A 25,239-nucleotide genomic window follows, 5' to 3' on the forward strand; every position below is an offset into this window, starting at 1 on the left:
AAGCTGTTTTTCCTTTGTCAGTTCAGGTAGCTGCTCATGAAGATTCTTGATCCAAGCCATACAAACCTTTTTTACAAATCTGTGTGGAAAATGCACAGATTGTGTCCAAATATGTCTTTGATAGATTTCATTTATATCTGTGAAGTATTTATTTCTCACTGTGTTAAACTATTCAGGATATTTTCTCAGCATTCACTAATTCATGCTCAAATATTATTACCTTACATACATAACCGATCAGTGGGTTAATTGGTATTATACTATTGCTTTAAGACAGTCACTTAGATTTGGTTTTGAAAAGCTTGAGAATTCCTTAGTTTTAACCCAAGTTTTTTAATGGATAAGTTTTCAAAGCTTACATTATAACTTTTATATCTACACTTTGATATGTAAATCAGGACAGCAAACTTGAGCAAAGTCACCTGCATTTTCAGGTAATTACATTAATGCAAAAATCCATCTCAACTGAAATTGCTCCATGGAATTAGCATATCAAGAGCCTTCCTCAAAGTATAGCTTTAAGTATCTCTTGTATTTTTCTGAAAAAAAAAAGGGTTTAAGCTTGGTACAAATTGAAGTATTAAAGGAAATAGTAAATACAAACTCTTCAGAGTTTATTGACAGAGGCAGAAGAGGAATGCATTCTAATTGAGTTAAGATGGTATAAATGAATTGCTGATAACTGATGAAGCTGTTTACTGGAATAATTCTTGGAGGAGATATATAAGTTACCTGATGTGAATATTCAAAACAGAGTGACTTGGCACTTGAACTCAAGTGCTGTTTTTTGTGGAAGAGGACATAAAGCTGAACTTTAAAATAACTGTATCATATAATAGGAAGAAAAACATAGGTTTTGTAATGTATCCAGTCAGTGTGTTAGCAGCTTCCTCCAGTCCCAGTTGTTCTTAACAAGGACCCTTATCCACTCCTGGGACATATTCGCATGTATATTCACATTTGTTCCAGGGCCCAATGAAATTCAGTGTATCACTGTGAATGGAAACAATTTCTAGACTGCTTTCTCTAAATATTTTCACTAAGAGAAAACCACTAATTTGTGGCTTTCTCTTAAAGCTATAGCTCTGTATGGATTAATTTTATGTACTTAGGAAACCATCTCGTTCTAGAATCAGCTGGTTGGGATTTTAAAATGATCCTACTAATGTAATAAATGAACTATTGCATCTACTGGGCTGCTCATCTCTTGAGGAAAATTTTCTGTTTCAGCAAGTAAAAGCCTCTAAGTTTTCTAGTATTTTTTCTATCGTTGTAATAACATGTCATTAGATAATGCATTTTTTGTTTTGATGAGTATATTTTAAGCAACAAAAAATCATTAGTTTCCTATTCCAGAGCAATGCCATACCAAAAATGTCACTTATGTAAATAAAATATTGCTTAACACCTGCTTATGGGTTGAAAATATTTCTCATATTTTCTAATGTAATCTACTGTTACATCTGCATAGTTCCCAATTTCAAGCTTTTTTTTGTTTGTTTTTTGTTGTTTGTTTTTTGTTGTTGTTTTTACATTCCTCTTTTGTTTCATTATAATAATTCTGTTTTCTTTTTCTTTTTTTTTTTTAATTCTTTTTCTTTAAAACAGGTATTACCATAGGTAGCAATTCTGATCAAAAGTCATCGGGCTGACACAGTCTGTAGTTAGACTATAATATACCATACTGTAAAAGGCAATTAGGCTTCAAACCCTTATTTTTCTAATAAGTTATAGTACATTTTATTCAGCATCAAAGTGGGCTAAAATAACTGTAGAAAATAATAATGTGATTTTGTTCATATATTTTCATCCTTATTCTGTATGCAAATTCATTCTTCAAAATTAGCATAATCCAAATAAGCCATTAGGTAAAAGCTCATTTACAGTAAGTAATTTTCCTAGACAGTATGAGAAGATGCATAACACATCAGAAATATGATGTAGCTAGGATGAAATTTAATGAACACAACTGAGAATTACACAGCCATAGCATCAGCTAGTGGTTTTTATTCTCTTTTTTTATGTCTTACACCAGATGGCTCCTTTACTGTTCTGGTTATACCCTTGTTCATTTGATCTTTAATACACACCACAGTATTACTGGAATTTCACTTCTGTATTGTTGAGAAGAATGAAAAAGGGTCAATGTCAATAAGCAATATTAATTGTTCTGGAATCTTTTTAGGACATTCCTTTGTCTTATTTGCTTGTAGACCAGCTTTTGGGGAACTGTCTCTCACTCTGTGTGGTAACTCCCATGATGTCCTTACCTGATACCAGAAAATGTAGTTGTACTGTCAACAGTGGTTGTTTAACAGTCCACAGAAAGACAAGGGACTGTGCTATCCATGCTAGCTGCCTTTCTTTTAGAACAATGTTTGGTTCCTCCTTGTAGGCCAGTGTCATTAACCTTTGTAGTCTCCAGATATGAGAGGCTTCTTGACACAACTGCCTGAATATTACCCAGAATTAAAAGGAGTTTGGATTACAAATACAATGGTGCTTATCTGCAAATACCCACATTTTTCAATACGTTGTCCTTTATATGAATGCTGCTTGGATAATGTAAAAAAAAAAAAAAAAAGTCTGTGGTATCTCTGGAACCATATGCTGCAAACATCATAACAAAGAATCATGATACATTATTTTGCTTAAAAAGTGACTATGATCCTGTTTATAAAAAAAATACTGTTTTGTAAATGCAGTTATTTATTTTGGTTCTTTCATACTCATCTAAATAGAAAGTCAGGGTTCTGTATGTCTTTAGAGTATGCATTCTGTGACATTTTTGCAGAATAAAGGTTTATGAACAATGGAGTATCTAAATTCACCTTTGCAGTTCTATTATTCCACCTAGAGAATGAAGTGACCTTTATATTATGATTAAAATAGTGTACAAATATCTTGCAGTATTAGTGAACTCTGGCATCTGAAGAAAACAAGTTATTTTAGGATTTCTTCCCTGATTTTTAGTAACATAGCTTAGTAGCATTCCATTACTGCATTTGCCAAGTAATAGACATTTTTGTTCATAATTTAACTTGATGTTGCTCTAGGTAAACAGGCAAACAATTGCATAGGTATTTAGTTCATGCAGGTCATGAATTTTTTGTTATTCTGCATTCATGTTAGAAATAGTTGGGTAGTCCTATTTTACAGATTTTACTCCTCTGCAGGAATTCTACTAGACTTGAGAAACCTGTTTATATATATTTCCTATTTGCAATATGAACTTCTATCCATAGGAACATTTTTTTGGGATAAAGGCAAAGATACCACAGTTTATAATTTTGAAGTTACGATCAGTCAAGTCTCTTTTACATGTGAAGCTGAATATTGCACTAACTAGTTTCAATCAGTGGTGGAACACAGGAACAGTTAGCAGCAAGGGACGAGAAACAAGTAAAAAAATCCTTATACTTGCATACTAGTATTCATCAGAATACAGGGGTACTTCAATGCAGTTTTCTAAATGCAGTGGTTTTATTTATCCTTGGCAAACTATGAGCAGCTGTACCTCAGGATGATCTCAAGCACCATTTTTACTTAAGGCTTTGGGACGAGACATTATAACGTATTTCTTCTTGGAGTATAATAGGTGTAGAACCTTAATTCTTGATTTTCCTTTTCTTTTGAGCTACAGTATGTAACATTTAAAAGTTACTTAACTGTAAAGTTACATAATTGCAGTTGCTGTGAAAGATCATTTTCACAAATCTAACTTAAACATCTCTTCCTTTTAGTGTCCAGAATTCAAAAGACCCAGGGGTATTGCTGTTGACTGGATTGCTGGAAATATTTACTGGACTGATCATTCCAGAATGCATTGGTTCAGCTATTATACAACTCATTGGACTAGTCTGAGATACTCCATCAATGTAGGTCAATTGAATGGGCCAAACTGTACAAGACTGCTTACAAGCATGGCAGGAGAACCATATGCAATTGCTGTAAATCCTAAAAAGGGGTATGTATGTGCCAATGTTACTCTCTTTTGCAATTAAAACAAAAACGTGGAGTAAGACAAATATGTCTACAAATATCTAAACTTTTTAAAGTCATTTACTTAGCTTTTCTGTTCAATTTACCTGTATGTAAATCAGGATGAGTTCTCTGCCATCTTTCAGGTAGGTTTAAAGGCTCATGATAATTTAGTATCAGTGAAATGTTTTGAGGTTCTCCATAGGCATTCTGCTTATTTTTTATGTTTAATACTTTCAGGATGATGTACTGGACAGTTATTGGAGATCGCTCTCATATAGAGGAATCATCTATGGATGGTACTCTGAGAAGGATATTGGTTCAAAAGAATTTACAAAGACCTACAGGTATACAGCTTATCCATTTTTCCTAATTACATGGCACTTCCTAACTCATGTAGATTTGTTGGCTGAATTCCAGTGCCTCCGTTTGCAAAAAAAGAACAAAACCCAAAACTTTTAAAAATATGTATTCTGGTTATTCATAGGCAGTTACTAATCAAATTCTTACCTCTGTTTTCAAATGATACACCTTAATGTGCCTTGAACTTTCATACAAAGTTTACTGTGATGATTTTACAAAGTGATACCAAAGGACTACATATAATCAATTAAAATATGATTTGTTCAGTAACACTGAACAAGCAAAATCAATTAAAGGAACACCAGTTACTGGTGAGACACATTTTTTAAGAATGTATTTGAAATCTCACAGCCTATTCTGGTTACTTTCTTGAATACACTGCAAAATAGTATAAAACAAGGTTTAGGTATTCACAGAAGCAGCAACTCAATTATCTGTGTGTTTTACCAAACTATTTTGAAGCTTGACAATGCATGTTGAGATCTTGTGAATTACCATTAAGACTTCACTGGTAGGATTAAAGTAATTTATATGACAAAGGAAATGATAAATCCAGAATGAAATACCTCTCTTTTAAATAGCAGCATCCTGCCTTGAAACTGTGACTGATTTGGTCCTGACCCGTTTTCTCATGGGGTATTTGATGTCTCTTCAGGCTTACAATGATATTTTGTTACTGCATTGCAAATTAGAGTTTTTCCAACTTCAGTACGTGTATTTGTTGAAACATAGGCTTCATTCAGGAGGATGCTGTCTGAATATCTCAGTGTCTCAGAAACTGCCACTGTCACAGCAACAAGTAATAATATTTTAACATTGGTCAAGTTCCATGGTAAGGTGGGCTTAAGGTGTTGTGTATGTAAATTTATCTTCATCCCTTGAAGGGGATTATTGACAGGATTAGATTGAAATACAGGAATTTAAGAAATTACATATGTGCTAAAGAAAGCTTTGAGGATAGGAAACTTATGCTCATTAGGTAAGTAGGAAGCACAATAGTAATGATAATAAAAAATACGTAATAGTAATTTCAGTTAGACACTTCTGATTATGCAAACTGAAAGGCAACAGAAATTTATGTTGATCAGAGTTGTTACATATTTTTTGCTGAAGTTTTTATATAAAATATTCTGAACATATTAGATATACAAATCATGAGATTTGGTTCTAATTGGTGGGACTGGATTTTTTTTTTGTCTCTTAGTTTAGTTCATTGCCAAAGTTATGTCCTACAGAGCCAGCCATCACTTTTGTGAACATAAAAGGGCATTTGAACATTTTCCCCCCACCTTTTTTTTTTCACTATCAATGTTGAATTAGTGGATTTACTGAATTTTGTAGGTAATAATGGTATCAACCTTACCTGAAAATGCAAGTACTTACTTCTTACCTTACCAGAAGCAGAAATGAAAAGCTTTTCTTCATAGAATTTTCTTTCATATATTTTACATAGTAAAGTTTCATATAAGCATTTAGCCAGACGTCTGCCTCCTTACAAGGATGAACAAAATGAAGATTAAGAAAATTAGCAGAGTTACCAAAAGTGAGCAGTCTTTGCAAAGAGGGAATTTCAGAAACTCCTCACCACAGTATTGAATTTTCCTAAGCCTTCTTCCTGAAAACATAATTGTGGCATAATTCTGTGCTTTTCTCCTGTTGCTTCATTGTAGAAAGCAGACATTTATGGAGGTGTTTTTTTTTTCTTTTATTTCATATAGGTCCATATCTTTGTAAACTGAATGCAAAGAAAGAGCACAAGCCTTTAATATCTCCTTCCAAATGAGACTTTACTACTGTTGTTTAGATAAAGTTTAACGTTTTATTAAACAGCTGTGTTCTGCTGCTCTTAAATGTATAACTAAATATGTCTTTCCTATTGCAAGTAAGAGAGGGTGAAAGTTTGAGCATTTGGGCTTGATTTCACAGTATTTACATTATAACAGATATCATAGGACTGCTATACATAAAAAACAAATATAGCTACTTTTTTACATTATCTCTGATACTGTGAAAGATGCATTGAGAATGTTACTTATTTGTTATTTGAGATTGAGACATTCTTATTGAAACGAAAAGAATAATTCAAAGCTGGAGAGCAGGGACTTCTAAAATACTCTCATTTATCGGTACTATGTATCACACAGAGTTGACACCTTGTGACTATCTTTTAACAGAAATTATTCTCTGTAGCTGTATGCCTGAATACCAGTATTTCTTTTAAAGAGGGTGGGTTTTTGTTTGTTTGTTTTTTAATGAAGTTGCAAATGTAAGCATATTTCACTGGTCTGTACATCATCTCTCTGTGGCTGATTAATTTATGACCTTAAAAGCAATATTTCTGCTATTATGTATAATTTCTTTTGATGTAGTTTTTCTGACTTACCTACTTACATAAATAGAAAGAAAGATACTTTTTCCCATTCTTATTAAAAATACCCTATGATTTCAAAAGCTCAGAATTATTTTATGGAATCAGTATTTTTTCAGACTGAAACTTTTGAGATGACCTAAAATGGCATATTAATCTTGTAATCATCTGCTATGAAATATGGACTGCTTGATTTAACTATTTAGTTACTGTGTGAAGGCTGGAAAGTCACATTATCTGCTATTCTCATTTGAGCTCTATCACCCTTGTCCTTTCTTTTCATTTATAAGTGAATATATATATATATCTGTCAACACCATTGTCTTGCAGCATTAATGTAATTAAAATAGTTTGATTTTTAATTCCATACTAATTACTGCTTGTGAAGTATTGATTATTAGAAAACCCACAATTATATACTTGTGGAAACAAGATAGGTTAGGAAGACTCTATGAAATCTGAATGACTTGCTTTTAACACACAGTCAAACTGGTGCTGCTACTTGGTCAAAATGGTGCTACTGCTTAGTAATCTATTGTCATAATAGATTTTTTTTTTTTTTTGGTAGAGCAAATTACCAGAGTCTATTTTTACTTTTCACCTGCTATATATCTCTGCTGCCTGAGGATGATGGGCCTGAAAAGGTACTGACCTTGGAAGAGTAAATTAAAGAAAGTAAAAAAACACAGTTGGCTCAAATGGAAGGTTAAAGCAGCAGGTGTTAAATTTTGTTGTTCTTAGTTTCCAGTCATGTATTTTCATTGTCACTGTATTTTGTGTTCATAAGAATATGAACAGCATAAAAATGTAGAGTTGTATAAAAATACTATTTGTTTTTCAGGTTTTATACAGTGATTTGAACTTTTTTCTTTGTAGGTCTTGTAGTTGATCAGTTCAGTCAGCGCTTGTTCTGGGCTGATTTTGAATTATCTGTTATTGGCAGCGTTCTTTTTGATGGTTCTGATTCAGTTGTGTCTGTGAGCACTAAACAAGGTATGGATAGCTTTTATATAACATGATTTCTATTTCATTTTATTTTGTTGAAATATCACTATTCAGAGAAACTATAAACAAAAATCAGTGATTAACCAATATTCATTGTTTTTGTTTAATACTTCAGATATTATCAAATAGATATTTAAGGCAGGATAATTTTAGCTTTAAAATAATCTGACAAATTTACTTTAGGGGAACAAAAATTCAGTGATAAGTGAAAAGTTTGTTATCTGATATCTTAGGTATTATCAAATAACATTGTGATTCATATTTAAACTTGGCTTCACTTGGACTTATACAGCAACAGGATCACTTTGACTAGTTAGAAATTAGAGCTGTCTGCATTGCGCAGGACTTGTATAGTTTATAGAAAGTGGACCTGCATAAGTTCTGGGAAAACTAATGGGTTTGGCTTTCAGGTCAGTAAGTAATCAGAGAATTCTGCTAACAGAATGTTGAATGAGGAAAGTGGTTTTCATAAAAGAGATTCTGGTTAAGCAAACTGTTTTTTATAGAATTTCAAGTTGACTTTTCAACAATTTGATAATATATATAATAAGTTATGAAATTTGAGTTGAAAAGAGAGGAAATACTAAAAAAAATAATTTGAAAGCAGACTTTTTTATGAGGATTGCTTTGTGGGCAGTTGGTACAGAGTTTATTCAGGATTATATTACATTTAGTGCTACTGATTCTGTCAACTGATCATCTGGAATTCACCAGAGGGGTCTGGAAGATACTAGGAAAAAAACTGCCATAATCCAAACTGAGCAGGATGAGATTTAAATCATCTTACTCCAGTTTAATACCATTTTATTTCACAACTTGAATCAATATACATGGAAGTAGTCATCTCAAGAAGGATCACTTTGGGTGCATTGATCTGACTAAAACCTCCTGTAACACTAAACAATTCTGTACAGATGCCTGACAAGAGAGTGTAGAAGAGAGTAACTCCTCCTTATAACTTTGCTTGCACTTCCTTTGGTTATAGTAATTCATCGTGACTTGGCTGTAATCTGTCACAAAACACACATTTCGTAATCGCGTTCAGTGTTTGTGGCTGGTACAAATATTGACAGAGTATCCTAGATTGTGTTTTAATGTGTGTCAGTAGTTATTTTTATTTTAAGAATAAGTGGGAGGTTATTCTTCAAGAGAGAAAAAGAACCCCAACCAACCATGTGCAGTGCTACAGAATAGAAGGTATTTAAGTTGATGGCTTTCAAAATATTTTATAGCATGAAGGGTTTTGTTGTTTGGGTTTTTTTTTTTTTTTGCTTTTTTTTTTTATAGCATGAAGGGCTGCCATACACAGCAAATTTGGGGTTTATAAAAGGGAAAGTGGAATGTAGAAACTTTGTTGCTTCCATACCTAGCATTTAATACCAAAATACAGGATAACTAAAGCAAAGTCTCCTGTTGACATTTGTAGTAACTATGGAAAAAATAGAGAAACATGACAAAAGGAAAACTGAGGGAGTTTAGACCTTGCTTAGCAATGAGACTAAACACTGCCACCCATTTGATTAAACAAGCATAAAATAATGAACTAGAATTCATAAACATTTTCTCATTGAGTACCAAGTATTGATAAGTGGAAAACAACAGGAACAAATAAAGGTTGATAATTGAAACTGAATAAGTACAAGTGAAATATAAAACCATTTTTACAGTAAATGGGGATAATAGTAGAAACAAGGTATCGCAGGGAATGATAGATTCTGTTACCTTATAGCTTTAAATGAAAAAAGATACATCTCTGGCAAAGATGTTTTAGTCAGAAGCAATTGCCTTGCTATGTGGGTAAATGGTGTGAATTTCAGCAGCCAATTGTGCTTGGGAAGTCCAACTATGTAATCTAATTGGCACTGGTAGCTCTTAAAAATGAGAAACTGGTAGAGTCTTAACATTTTATTTTGCATTAATTTACAATCATTATGAATTAAAATAAGCATAGCATGAAACTTAACCTTTGAAATACAGTAAGAAGGAGCTTAAGAAATGTTTTGTCAGAATAGTTTCTTTTATGTACAGCAAAATAATGTTTCTTACATGTGTACTTCTAGTTCAAGTGTACATTCTCAGTAGCTAGTTTTTACTGTAGATTTTCCCTGCTTTTCAATAATCAACTGCTTTCTGAAGCTGAATTGTGTGGAAAGCTAATACAGAGCTTTAGCTTTCACTTGTAGCATGAGAAGTGTTTCTTTTAAGCAGATTGTTTTTTTAAACGCAATCTCTGGGTACAAAACAAGCTGTCTGAATAATGATGTCTTTTAGGTGGTAACTGCAGTAATGCAATTGAAGTTGTTATTATTAAACCCAAGTTGTTTATCATTTGAATATATATTTGTATTTATTATTCATTTTTATTTAAGGTTTACTGCATCCACATAGAATTGACATTTTTGAGGATTACATATATGGAGCAGGTCCTAAAACTGGTGCATTTAGAGTACACAAATTTGGCAGGAGTCTTGTAGAATATCTGAGTGTGGATGTTGATAAAGCAAAAAGTGCCTTGATTTTTCACCGCTACAAACAAATGGACTGTGAGTAAGCATAATTAATTTAAACTCAATATTGAACAAGTTCACTTTGGGGAGGTGGGAGCGGGAAGATGTAGCCAAGTTGTATAAATATGAAACAGACCCTGATTGTACAAAGTGGAAATAGTTTTAGTCATATTTCTTTATATAATTTTGATTTAGGGTTTTTTTTTTATGTATTTTCTCTCATTTGAAAGGACATTGGACAAATGTTTGCTGAATACAAGTATCTCTAGCCACAATCAGATGAGGTTTCCTTATTACTTATTACAAATAAATTTTTTGTTACTGGAATAAATTCTATCCTGGTTGAGTCTTGCACTGCCAGTTAAATGAGTGTGCTTGCTGACTTCAGGCTCTTGATATGCTGGTAACTAGAAGTGTATCAGAATGTCTGAATCTGATTATTTATTTTTTCCTACTTTTAGCACACAGTGTAATTCTAAAAGAAAAATAAGTATTTTTAATATTTTGTGTTTTTGAACAGTGCCAAATCCATGCTTGGACCTTAAATGTGAATTCATATGTTTACTCAACCCTTCTGGTGCAACATGTGCTTGTCCAGAAGGAAAATCACTGGTGAATGGAACATGCATTGATCAGAGCCTCTTAGGTAGGTATTGGAAACTGCATGAAAAACAAAAAATAAACAAATGGTCACTTTTTCTCACTGCAAAAGACTGGGCTGTCAGCAAGTCGAGTTATCTGATGCAAGATAATATTTAAAAGGGAGTATGAATATATATAGATCAAAATAAATTTGTAAAACTCTGAATTGTTTTGGATTACAAATTACACATTAGCCATTCAGACGAAAAAAAAAAATAAGCTTAAAGATCACCAAGAAACACCTCTGCTTAGACTGCAGCAATAGTCAAACCCAATAACAGCAACACAGCAAATAATAATGATGACTTTGAAGTAACTGGCAAAAAAGGAAAAAACTGAAATATTTTTATCTAAAATTGTATCTTTCAATAACGTTTATAATGACTAATATCAAGACACATGAAAGCAGACTTAATTGTAAAAAACATACTAACTTCTTGCTAAATTTGAGGGCACACAGGGGGTGAGGAGGAATCTTCTTTTCCAAAGAGATTATTAAATAGTCTAAAACTATTCCACTCTAATTGAGGCCAAACCTAAGGTGGCCACACTGGTGGAAAGGATTGTTAGTGAGCTTAACTTTTAAAAGATTCTAGAAATCATAGAATAGGATTTCTTATGTGTATGAGAAGTCAGAATGTAGTAGGATTTTTTCTAATATTTAATTCCAGGCTCAGAAGTAAAAGTAATACATTTTTTGTGAGATCCTCAGTATTAAAAATGCTCAATTTAGCAATTAATTTAATTTACCTGAAATGTCATTATTCTTTGGAGAAAATCTCACCTGTTTTTATTGCCTAGTCTTTAAATCTTGAATTTACTCAACTCTGGTTTATTGGTTTATGATTAATGAATGTAATAATGAAATAGAACTATCCTGTCCAGCAGCATTCCTTCTTCTGAAGATATTTAAGAATATTTTAGAGAGTAAAACGTCCTAGGAAACTTGTAACTAGATAACAAACCTGTTAATGGTTTTTGCTTATGTAGGAGTACATTGTATGGAATGTATTTACAGTACTAACCCAACTTTTATATGTACTACACCATGCTCTGTCAAAAATAGAGAAAATAAAGCTTTGTTACTGTGCAGTCTTCACTGAATACCCATCAATGCACATATATATGATAGTTTTACAAGTATATAAACTAGTTTACAGCTGGTTTACAACAATTTCCACTGTTAGGGTAGAAGTGATGCCACTGAAAGTAGATGTTATAGAAAACATTTGTATATGTTTCTAACATGGTTCCTAGCTCTTGAGACAAACCAGTCTCAACGCTTTCTGTCTTCAAAGAACAACCCGCCTCCCAGGCCCTCCATGTGTCAACTCTTGATTCATCTGAGATGAATTTTTGTCAAGATTTTCTGCTGATATAATACCACTTAAAAATATTTCTAATGGCCCATAGTTACTACTTCGATGTTGAAGGACATAAAAGAATATTGTTTTTCACTGGTGATTGGTGGTGATCTGAACCAATCATTTCAGTAATACTACAGTTTTACTAGTGGGGCAAAGGATTACGTCATTGTATAGTTTTGTGGAAATTATGTTTCTATTAAAGATCTGAAGCAGCTTTTAAATTATTTTCACTGTGGATTATAAATTTTTATGGATAGACAGAAAATGCCTAGAGAAGCATTTTTAATGTATTGCTAAATTTCAGTATTGTCCCACAACTGTTATACCTGTTTAAACAGCTGCTGAAATAGTGTTTCTTAGTTTTCTGATTGCAATTATATTTCAAGTAGGCTGCTAATAGCCTGCAAATAAAAGACAAGTCAAGTTCTAAACCAGATTTTTGTTTCCTTTAGGAAGGAGTTTATACAATATGGAACAATTAAAAAAACCCAAAAAAGCACTATAGTCTTTCTTTCCTTTTCTTAGGAAATGCTAGAAAATATATATTAAATATTCCAAACCATTATTCGTTCAGATTGTTTTAATCTAGCATTATGTTGTCTTCATTGTCTCTGAGCATTTTTGGCACAGTTATGGATGTCAGTAACCAAACCCAGCAACTCCTGCCTTATGTGGCTGTCAAAACCTGTATATTGTAGAAGAGTTAACTTACAATCCAAAGGGTGTTCATATAGGTGATTGTTTTGTTTGCTTGCAGTAAAATAGTGATTCAAAGTCAATTTAAATATTCCTGTTGATTTTGGTTGTTTTCTGGTTTGTCTCTAAAAGAATGAAATACAAAAATTTTTATTATTTGAGACATGAGGATCTGTGAAATACTTTTTAACTGATATATTAATTTGGCTTTGTAAGTGTACCATAATCCAGTATTTGTATAGTAGATAGGTTACAATAATTTATATACGTCGTATGTTATATGTTCAGAAATGTATTACTACTAATTTACACATCTGAAAACTCAAAGTTTTTAACTCTGTTTCAGTGGACATCATTCATGTAGCAATAGAAGTGAGTTGTACTGGTTGTTTTATATTTGCACAGTAGCTATTTCATCTCATGAAAGAAGACTTTTGATGTCACAAATGAGTAGTAATTGTGGATCTCAATAAATAGTTTGACTGAATTGTACTTTCTGAATGATATATAATTCAAGTTACAATAGTCAACAGTAGTATATTGAACATTTGTAATACTTTTTAGTGTCTTTTAAATGGTTTGGGTCTTAAAATGTAGTAAGAAAACTACTAGTAGATTTCCATGACTTGACAGAGTCAAAATGGGACATCCATCTCAACTTCCCATTCATCTTCAGTAGTGCCCCCAGGAGAGTCTATGTTTGAAGATTCTCTTTTGACAATGCATATGTCTCTATCCTTTTGAAAAATGCCTTCAAACAAATAATGATTATTTTCAACATTATTATGACATTCTTCATTTTGGTAGGTTTTGGTATGACTATTGTAAAGACACCTTGCATGCTTCGTATAATTTCTTATCACTCTGTTTACCTTAAGGTTGGTGACTGGGAGGTAATCCCAGTCTTGCTCTTTTTCTTTAGACTGTATCCCACAAAATTAGTCAGTCGTGTTCATTGGATTTTTTTGGGGGGGTCAGGGTGAGGTGGCAGTTAAAGAAAGAATATAGAGCTAAGTCTTGAAATTCTGCATAAAATAGTACTAGTGGCTTGATCCATTGAGTTGATTTTTCTTCATAAATCCTAGATGAGAAATTCTAAATATTGAATCCTCAGGGGCTTTCTGTAAGACTCAGTTCAGATCGCTTCAAACAGCTGTTTCACCAGCATCTCACTCAACTGCTGAGAAACAGCTTTTGGGTTTGATCTGGCTTTTTCAAGCAAGACTTATCACAACATGCATCATTCAGAACGTTTTTATAACAAAATTAAAGCAAGTTCCTATGTGTTCTTAGATAAACTTACATCTCATTTCTCCTTATATGATTATGATTTACAAAGCATAGTTCATTTGTGTTTTATTTATTGACTACAGCAGCCCCTGACTTTCTTGGTTTAGAAGATACCTTTTAGTTTTGAAATAGGTAGAGTACCACTTAATTTTCGTAAGAGAGACCACTGGATTTGCATCCAATAGGGTTATTGCATCTAATTGTCTGTAACACAATGAAGTTCAAAACGTACCAAGAGGATGAAAATAGACATGTACTGGAGGAAGACAGTGTGTGCCACAGCTGAGTGAGCAAAAGTAATGAACACTTTGAAGAGTTTCACATTCCAGAGCTGCATGTTTATCACTTTCGTTTTAAGAGGGAACATTTGTGCTCTCTTGGCTGAGTGAAAAGCCTGAGAAAAATTCCAAAGACTCAGGTCTGACATTGCTTATGAAAAGAGAAGAAACATTTAATTTATAATGGTGTTTCCTACAGCACATTTCTATGGGGACATGCCCACTGCACTCTTAGATGGCAGACCAGGTGCTTTAGCTGGGGATGTAGAGGTTAATCCTTGCATACCTTCTTTTTCACCCACAAAGTCTGCCTCAGGGAGCTGTACTAGCAGAAGCTATGGCAATTCAATCGATGCTATCTTCTTGGGTTTTGTCCTGCTTTCAGTCTTTTTAGACATCAAATAGAACAGGCTTCACACAGAAATCTGCTTCTGGGTTGGAGAAAAACTTTTGTTTACAGCAGTATCTTCTGTATTTACAAAAGGGTTACCACTGGGACTGATATTTCCCAGAACAGAAGAAAATGGGTTACGTTGCAGCAAGTGTTGGTTAGTTTTTCTCACTGTGCATCCTTTACTTAGCCCTTCTCTTCCATTTAACTTCATAAAGCAAATATTTTTCAAAGAAAATAAATGTGAAGGGAGAACAAAGAAGACAATCTTGCAGCTTTCATGCAAAATTTGGTATTACACCTTGTTCTAATAAATCTCAGTATATGGAAAACTGGCAGATAGTAAGACCCTCTCATCTGGAGGGACCAGAACGTTTATGCAACCTTAGTGTAACATTAGAGCTCTGTGTTTGGAAGGATGACCTACACCCTAGTCTGAAGCATAGGCAAGAACAAATGTGTTTATGCCTTATGAATTGAGTATTTTCCACTGTTGGAAGGGAAACTGTTCTTGTCCCAAAGAATGTAGTTCATGATCCTTGTGCTCTGTAATGTCATCTCCCCATTTAACTGCCTAATTCAGAAATCAGTGGATATTTCAAAGCAAAAAAAGTATCAAAAAGTAAGATTCATTTTTCTCAAGAAAGAAAGGGTTGTTACAGAAATGTCAATGAAAGATGTGTGCTTGTATTATTGGATGGATAGGGATGTAGTATCAAAAAATTGAATGGGTGAAGAAAAAAAAACAGTAGAGCTTACAAAGCTATCTGTGTAAGATTTCCCTTTATTTTCAGTCAAAGGAAGGAGTCAGAGGTGGAGCAGAAGTCCATTACTGATTGTGTCAAACAGTCATATCAAGAAGAAAAACTTCAAATCAAAGCTATTTGATTCTTTATTGAAGATATATTAAGATTGAAATACGCAAATCGAGACAGCTGAAGACTACATAGGCAGGGTAGGAGAGAATACATGACCTATGCCCTATCCTTCCTTTCATGTTAGCATTATCAAATAGCTAGGAGTAGACTAGGAGACTAGATCCAATAGACTAGGAGTGGGATAACAGGTGAAGTTATTTACTGCTGTAATTTTAGAAATGAAGAGTAACTGAGGGGTCTTTGAGTCCGAGTTCCAACAAGCTCAAAGCAGCATTGAATTGACTCCAGATTGAAAATTTCTCAATTTATTTATTTTTAAATTTTGTTCCAAGATTGGGTACCTACCAGAGCTGTTCCAAGCTCTTCTTGGAGAGGCCTTTATTCAGTAATTCACATTAAGAATATTCACCTTTTTGTAACAATTCTTTTGTGGTTTACTCCTGTATTATTCTTCTTCCTATGGAACAATTCTGCTTGTGTCTCCCACACAAAGGCATCTGATCCTCTTTTGTACTTAGTTGATGTGAATCAGCAAGATTGTATTTACTTTCAGACAACAAAGCAGCAACATTAAAACCCCTGTATTGTTAAAAGTTTACCATAGTACTTTAAAACTGGCTTGCCTATTAAACCTTTCAATCCTACTTCTTACCTTATTTAGAGTCCAAAATTGTAGTAACTTTTCCCTGTTTCACATTAGATTTGTGTTGAAACTCTTGAATTTAATATGCTTTACAGAGAACAAAATCAAAGACAATTTTTAATAATCTTAGATGACAGAAAATAGTAGAAACATTTATGCTTTTTTCAGGAGCCTTCTCATTTGACCATTATGTTAAGTTATAGCATATGTTGCATTTTAAAAGTGTGTCTGAGTGTCCCAATCCTTGAAAGTCAATTTGATTAGAAAACTCCTACTATGGGCCATTTTTTGCCTCAGTATATTTTCCTGAGAATATGAAAGCATGTATTTCTTGTTGTGGTTAGGTTAACTTTCAAGTTTGTAGTTAATTTTTTATAGTTCTAAATATGTTTTGATTGCTCTGTTTTAGTCTTGAAGTCATAGTCTGTTGTAATTTCATAATTTCTTCTTTTTAATTTCATATCTTCATAGAATCATAGAATACTTAGGGTTGGAAAGGACCTCAAGATCATCTAGTTTCAACCTCCCTGCCATGGGCAGGGACACCTCACACTAGACCATATCACCCAAGGCTTCATCCAACCTGGCCTTAAACACTGCCAGGGATGGAGCATTCACTACCTCCATGGGCAACCCATTCCAGTACCTCACCACACTCACAGTAAATAATTTCTTCCTTATATCCAATCTAAACCTCCCCTGTTTAAGTTTCAACCTGTTCCCCCTTGTCCTATCACTACAGTCCCTAATGAAGAGTCCCTCACCAGCATCCCTGTAGGCTCCCTTCAGATACTGGAAGGCTGCTATGAGGTCTCCACGCAGCCTTCTCTTCTCCAGGCTGAACAGCCCCAACTTTCTCAGCCTGTCTTCATATGGGAGGTGCTCCAGTCCCCTGATCATCCTCATGGCCCTCCTCTGGACTTGTTCCAACAGTTCCATGTCCTTTTTATGTTGAGGACACCAGTACTGCATACAGTACACCAAGTGAGGTCTCACAAGAGCAGAGTAGAGGGGCAGGATCACCTCCTTCAACCTGCTGGTCACGCTCCTTTTGATGCAGCCCAAGATACGGTTGGCTTTCTGGGCTGTGAGTGCACACTGAAGCTGGCTCATGTTCATTTTCTCATTGACCAACACCCCCAAGTCCTTCTCCGCAGGACTACCATGAATTTCCTCTTTGCCCAACCTGTAGCTGTGCCTGGGATTGCTCTGACCCAGGTGTAGGACCTTGCAGAATTGATGTAGAGAAGAAACACCACGTTTTTGCTGTGCTATCAGAAAGGTTCATAAAAATGAGCACTTGTCAATACTTCAGTATTATTTATCCCATCTTTACCAGGTTCTGCTCTATAAATTCATGACTAATTATAAGTAAAACAGATAAGTAAAATAAAAATAAACCTTCTCTCCAATAAGATGTGCTACATAATCTACTTAACTTCTAAAATGAGTAACTGAAGAATGGTTCATGGAACATCAAAGGATTTAATGAACCACCCAAATAAATAAAACAAGGAGGCATCCTCAAACTCCCAAATACCAAGTAGCTTTGTTACAACACAATTATGTATACAGGGTGGATATAAAAAAATTAAACACATACAGTATTTCATTTTTTCATTGTAAAACACACAAAATAGTCATGTGCCACTCAGTCCACACAAGAAATTTTAGATTTCTTGTTTAGTTTCAGCTTAATTTAATAGAGGTGCAGTTCTCTGAAAGATGATGACCACTTCCCAGAGGTTTTGAGTTTGATCCCAGGTTACATGTCTGCATCTTGGAGCTGGCTGTGAATGGAGGCAGCCAGACCCTGACAACAAGGGGTATTACACAGGCAGGAAAGAGAAATGATATCTGATGTTCCTAAATTTTGCATTTACAATACAATGTATTTCTTTAAAGATCGAGGAGCTGGTATGCCTGTGTCAGTCAATGGTAGAGCTCAACAAGTATGAGACAAATGGGAACGTTGGCTCTTTTCAATTAGCCTAAAACAGGGTAATTCAGAAAATCATCTGCAGCTGGTGGATGTATTACTGAAGAGTTCTTTATGTTTGTGGTATCCCTTTTGTTGAAAGCCATGTATGCTCAAATGCTGATTAGTTAGGAAGCAGTCTGGCTTTGCAGGATTTGTTTTGCTGTGTGAGAAATGAAAGGTCTTATTGCCAAAAATATGTTTTGGGATGGAAAGATGCTTGTCTGTTTCCTTAGGATTACAGTTATTTGGATGTTTGAGCATTATGTGTGTGCTAGTCTATAATTAATGTCTTATTGGTATCATTGGATGATTTTATATCTTGTTTACTAAAATGAGTAGAGATTTATTTTTCAAAGTGTATCCAAGACAGTTTCATAGAAAGATTGAATCTGGCCTACCCAGAATTTGTGTCACCTCATACCTCACAGCTAACACAGTGGCACTGCTGTTGTAAGCACTCAGTGAATGCAGAGCATCTCATTGATTTTGCAGACTGAGCAAATGAGAAAAATGAATCAGAAAATATAATTTAGAAGCAACAAGTTAGTATGGAACTATATTTTTTGAGGAGGGTTTAAAGTCTGAATATTTTTTTAAAGTATTTTGGATAGGATTAAAAAGGGTGTTACTTTAACAGAGATACTGGAGGAGGGATCAAAAAAAATAAAATAGAAAAAGGCCGAGATCACCAGAAAATGACTTGGAAGATTCATGTTTTTCATTTCTTCAATTAAGAATCACAATTTCAAATCAGAATTCATACAGTCATTACTGACTTGTCCCTGCCAATGGCAGGGGGGTTGTAACTAGGTGATCTTAAGGTCCTTTCCAACCCTAACTATTCTATGATTCTATGTCTTACATTCTAAGGAGCTCACCTTTTCTGGGACGTCATTTGGATGAAGGCCAGGTTGGAGAGGGCTTTGAGCAACCTGGCCTGGTGGAAGGTATCCCTGCCCATGGCAGGGGAACTGAGTGATCTTTAAGGTTCCTTCCAACCCAAACCATTCCATGATTCACAGAATCCCAAGGGTTGGAAGGGACCTCGAAAGATCATCTAGTCCAACACCCTGCAAGAGCAGGGTAACCTAGAGTACATCACACAGGAATTTGTCCAGGCAGGCCTTGAATATCTCCAATGTAGGAGACTCCACAACCTCCCTGGGCAACCTGTTCCAGTGCTCTGCCACTCTCACAGTAAAGAAGTTCTTCCTGATGTTCACATGGAACCTCCTATGCTCCAGTTTACACCCATTGCCCCTTGTCCTACCACTGGATATCACTGAAAAAAAACTAGCTCCATCATCCTGACACCCACCCTTTACATATTTGTAAACACTGATGAGGTCACCCCTCAGTCTTCCCCAAGCTAAAGAGACCCAGCTCCCTCAGCCTCTCCTCAGAAGGGAGGTGTTCCACTCCTTTAATCATCTTTGTGGCTCTGCGCTGGACTCTTTCAAGCAATTCCCTGTCCTTCTTGAACTACCATGCAGAGGCCCCCACTTTAATAGGGTGCAAGCTCCCAGCTCTGCTGTACAAGGTAGCGTAGCCCCCACTGCCTGTAGCTCTTGAAAGCCTTTCCAGTGCTTATGGTCTCCTAAGTGGATAATTTTTTTCTGGCATAGTAGAAACAGAAGTAATAGTTTACTTTCTCCATTTTGAAGAGTGATTCCCCCAGCTTTATTGATAGAGATCATTTAAGATGCAAGGTTCTGTTTTGCCCATTACATGAATTTGGATTGTTCAAAATATTTCTATGTGTGTGTTCTTGCTGCAGATGATAGCTGTAAATTAACCTGTGAAAATGGAGGGAAGTGTATTATAAATGAGAAGGGGGATCCCCGATGTCACTGCTGGCCAAGTTACTCTGGTGAAAAGTGTGAAACTAATCATTGCTACAATTACTGCCAGAATGGAGGAACCTGTGGAGCCTCTCTCCTAGGTAAATATTTCTGAGCAGCTGTATCTATTATACTTGCCTTAATTAAAATGTTTCACTTTGTTCCTTGTATGTGATATTTTTTTCTCTCTGTAACTTATTTACTTGTACTTAAACCATGTATGAAATAGCAGTATAGACCGTATATATACTTTATAATCATTAGTACTTTTCATTCATGTGTCTTGGTGTTTTAGAAGAATTAAGCTGTATTCCAGAAAGGGAGCGTATAAGCAAGCATTCAGTATAAAGATGTAAAACTTAAGGTACAGTAATGGAATTGTAAAACATAAGATCCAGTCAAACTGTATCTGGAACAATCCCACACATCTCATTTTTTCTTTATTTCAGTTCTCTCTCTAAACTATTTTATGCATACACAGAGATATTTCCATAATTACAGAGTTGTGTGACCTCAGTCTTTTACCTTCGTCTTACTGGAATTCATGGAATAGGCATTTTACTCGTCTAATTCTCAGGGAGATTTGGTAGATTAGAACTCAGATCCTTTGTTTTCCTCAAGGAATTTAAAAATACGTATCTTCAGGGAGATTATCCTGGTTGTCAAAAAGTGATATTTGACAGTTGATCTTTGTCCCTAATACATAAGCTGTTGTAGCATGTATAATGCAGTCAGTGTTTGGGGTAGAAAGCATGATAAGGAGTACTCTAAAATTTAGTATTTCTGTGAGAAAGGAGGAGATGAATTCTCTTTTCTGCTCCAAGGAATATTAAATATTGATTCAAATTAGAAGAGCTGAATCAGAGTTTGCTGCCTAATCTCTTCTCAGAAGCCTGCCAGCTGCTGAATATGGTGTGAATTATTTTTGTCCTGTGTGATGAAGTGATCAACACTGATCTCTGACAGAAAAGTACAAACACCTGACTTTTAAAAGAGAAATTTGTAACTACTTAGCACAGAGAGCTCCCTGTAAGGAAGAGTTATGTTTCTTAGTCTCTGTGACAGAGGGAGCTTAGATGTTAAATGTTTTCCTCATCACTGCTTATTAATTAACTTTAGCTTATGTAATTTAGTAATATTGCTTCACTTGTTGCCTTCTCTGGAACCTCCTCTTATTTATTGAGATGCGGTGGCAAAAATCGCTAAGTGAATGCAAATCTAGTGACCTGTTGTATGCCAAAAAGGATTTTTCAGTTCTGATTATTTGAGGGTTAATAATGTTCATAGATAACATCAGTAACAATAACTCAATATTAGAAAATGAAAATTACTTGTATTGAAGTTCATTAATTATACTTGAAAGTGATTCTAGCAGCTGATGAAACTATTGACACAAATGAGGAGCAGAGATTTTTGTCAGTAAGTGAAATCAATACATGCTTAGTGAGGACATGCAATTGTATGAAAGTAAGTCCTGGATTATTTAAATGACTTGCAGAACTTGTCATCTGAAGAGATGATGTTTACTCCCAAATCTTTACATGTCTGCCACTTAATTGACTCTTTTGTGGGGTTAAAAGGCTTCATAAAATCAATTTTTATTTTCCTGCTAAATCCATGCTCTGAATTCTCTCACCCTTGCTGAAGTAAGTAGTGTACTATTTTTTTTCACTATTCCTTCTAAATAGTTAATAATGGCCTAGCTGCTACAGAGGGTCTGGAGATGCAGCCATTAGCCTTATTTCTGCTGGTCTTAGGCAGGGTAATGTGCCCGCACCAAAACCGCAGCAGGAGAGCCAGTATGGGTATCTCCACAGTCCACATTTCATTTTCATTATTCAATTGTCTGATTTTTGGGAATACAAGCCTTTAACTGCAACTAAAGTTTACTGTACCACACATGGCCAAAGTGTGCCAAGCCATTATGAGCCAAGACTAATACAGAACTGGTTCTGATGACTTACTCATACCTGTAGATGCTTCTGCTGTCCTCTCTTTCCCAGTTTCATCAAATTTTTAAAACTTGTATTTCAAAATAGCCAGATTTCCTATCTGCTGTTTCCAACTCATGAAGGTAGCCATGCCTTGAAGTTTTGCCATAGCTTTCATGTGTTGGATTTGTGGAAAATGACTGTGTATCTTTCTAAATCAATGTGAATCCATCCAGCATTCCAGATAAAATTTTCAAATTGATCTACATCTCATCTTCTTTGCATGCCTGGCTCTTGGACCCTGTAAATATTCTATTAAGAAAAAATCTGTATTTCTTATTAGACTGTGTTTCTTATCTACCTCAGGCCATAAATAGTGTGTTACTGAAGTAAAATAGCATGTCAGTGAGATGTCCCCTTATCTTAGTTTAATCTAATCTATGATGTACTAAGACCATTATAAAGCTAAGCTGGACTTCCCAAAAGCATTGAAAGCTGTAATTAAGTCAACAAAGCTGAATTTCTCTAGTGTTTTTGCCACAACTGTTTCCTCTTTCCAATCAAATACAGCACTGTGCAAAGCAAGTCATTCACTTACTGCATTCAGGGAGTGCATGTTTAGCTACAGAGGCTGTGCAAATCTTTCACAGTTTGGACTGAGGGTGTGAAATCCAGAGCAGAGCAGCACTCATTCACTCACATCCTTCTTGTCATCTCAGCCTTCAAGGCATAGTTACTCTGCTTTGTCAGGTTCATATGAGAGTCATTAATGAATGCTACTTTATTCATCCACATCACTACAGGTAGGAATAAAAAGTTTCTCTATTACCAGCAATTGCTCAGTTTTTCTTTAATGGTTGTAGGACGCTCTCAGCACATACCACTTTACTACAGTGCTCACAACCAGATCCTCTAAAAGCAGCAGTTGTACTTTTGATCTATTATGCAATAGGCTCATCAAACTGTCCTGCTAAACTGTGCAATCAGGTTGTACCTGTTTTCCCAATTTTTTATCTTTTTTCTCTTTTTTCTTTTTTTTTTAATTAATTTTTTTGTTCAAAATGATGAAGCTTTTCCTTCTGGAAGTTGCAGAAGCTATATGTGTGCAAGTGCCAATCCGAATCCTGTCTGCAAGATATAAATGGCCTGTAATAATTTCAGCTTGCTTGACTCTTTCTTAGAAGCTCTGATTGCCCTCATTAATTCTGATATGTTATTCAACCCAAACAGCTTTGATGCTGTCTGTCTAATGAGTGTCATTCTACACATATGCCCTTCAGAAAGTTTAGGGACTGCCAGTAAATTTAAGGAGATGAGCTTCTGAGAGTCACCACTCCTGGGAGGCTTTCCTAGGAGTCAGATGTGTTACTCTTGGCTTCTGGCTTAAAAAATGAGGAGGAGATATCCTGACAACAAACTTTTCATCATATTCTGATGTCAATAAAATGATCCAGCATGTGAAATACTCTTCTAGTGAGTGTGTGTGTTCTAGTCAATGTGTAAATGTTGTTCTCTTTCACTACCGAATACATAATAGTAATGTGATAACTAATTAAGTAAATTGCAGAGTATTACTCAGTTTTCAAAACAGAATTGTGCTAAATCTTCACTGGATGTGTTAAGTTGTAGAACCTCATTATCTGCACACAAATGTTAATTTGTTAAACAAATCCCACTGGCAATTCAGGGATTATTCACTGTTGGTTTATTCGCTGCTAAGCCTTTTGGCAAATTCCTGTGTGAACATTATATAGCTAGAGATTGGGGTAATTTTAATTAAAATTTATAAGTTTATGACAGTTGTATTGAAATACAATAATTGGACAGAGAAAAATGTCATCAGTTAATTAAAAGTATGTATCTGAGACATGTAATTAAAAGTTTGGTGTATAATAATGAACACTTTCCAGCAGGCCAAATTTACGGGAATTTGGAAAAAAAAATTTAATGTTAACATAAAAATGCACTTACTTTCTCCTTATCATCTAACGTGAAAATGTTGGAGCAATAGTTTCCAAAATGTCTTGTAAACAATAACTAGGTCTAACTAGTTTACAAAATTAGATTAATACATATTTGTACTACAATTACAGTATGAAGATTATATCTAACCATATAGAATTGGTGATGTTTATATCAAAATGAGTAAGAAATTCTTTCTACTAAAAGAAAATTGATAGAATGTTCTTCAAAAAATTATTCTAGGTAAAGTAGATATTATTTTATATTACATATATAAAACCTCTATATATTTGCTTTTATATATTAATATATATTCTATTTATATTTTGTAAACAAAATATCCCCCAAAGGGGGATGCTGCATTATTTTCTTACCAGGGAAGGGACTTTGGAGAGGGGCAAGAGCTGGTATTTAACCAGATGTGAAGGACAGCTGGTCTGTCTGGCCAGTGCACAGCTGATCTCAGGGTACCCACAGAACCACCACAACCAGCCTTGTTAAGAGGGGCCTTTAAGACTAGTATACTTAGAGATTCTTTTCTCACTTTTTTTCTCAACATGGAGACAATGTATATCTATTGAGATTGATCTCAATCAGATCACTTCCTAATTATGTACAGTAATACAAGTTCTCTCTGCTTAATAGAGCAAGTCCAGAGGAGGCCATGATGATCAGAGGGTTGGAGCACTTTTCCTATGAAAAAAGTCTGAGAGAGTTGAGCTTGTTCAGCCTGGAGAAGGCTTCAGGGAGACCTTAGAAGAGCCTTTCAGTACCTAAAGAGGGACTACAAGAAAGCTGGGGAGGGACATGTAGGGATAGGACAAGAGGGAATGCCTTTAAACTGACAGAGGGAAGATTTAGATTAGATATTAGGAAGAAGTCCTGTACTTCTGGAGGTGGGGATGGTGACGCACTGGCACAGGTTGCCCAGAGAAGCTGTGGATGTCCCATCCCTGGAAGTATTCAAAGCCAGGTTGGACAGGGCCTTGAGCATCCTGGTCTAGTGGAAGGTGTCCCTGTCCATGGCAGGGGGGTTGCAACTAGATGATCTTAAGGTCCCTTCTAACCCAAACTATTCTGTGATGATGTTTCTATGATATTGTTGGTTTGGTAAA

General features: G+C 34.9%; 1 protein-coding gene across 1 annotated transcript in view; it reads left to right on the plus strand.

Moving 5' to 3' along the window:
* LRP1B (LDL receptor related protein 1B) overlaps positions 1-25,239 on the plus strand; it is a 565,080-nt gene that overhangs the window by 508,926 nt on the left and 30,915 nt on the right. The window contains exons 78-83 of the mRNA XM_034061327.1: positions 3,744-3,967; positions 4,222-4,328; positions 7,589-7,705; positions 10,087-10,260; positions 10,745-10,870; positions 20,168-20,332. Coding sequence (XP_033917218.1) covers positions 3,744-3,967; positions 4,222-4,328; positions 7,589-7,705; positions 10,087-10,260; positions 10,745-10,870; positions 20,168-20,332 — 913 coding nt within the window. The remainder of the gene's footprint in view (positions 1-3,743; positions 3,968-4,221; positions 4,329-7,588; positions 7,706-10,086; positions 10,261-10,744; positions 10,871-20,167; positions 20,333-25,239) is intronic.

This window comes from Melopsittacus undulatus, chromosome 4 (genome assembly GCF_012275295.1).
Source record: "Melopsittacus undulatus isolate bMelUnd1 chromosome 4, bMelUnd1.mat.Z, whole genome shotgun sequence".
NCBI classification, from domain to species: domain Eukaryota; kingdom Metazoa; phylum Chordata; class Aves; order Psittaciformes; family Psittaculidae; genus Melopsittacus; species Melopsittacus undulatus.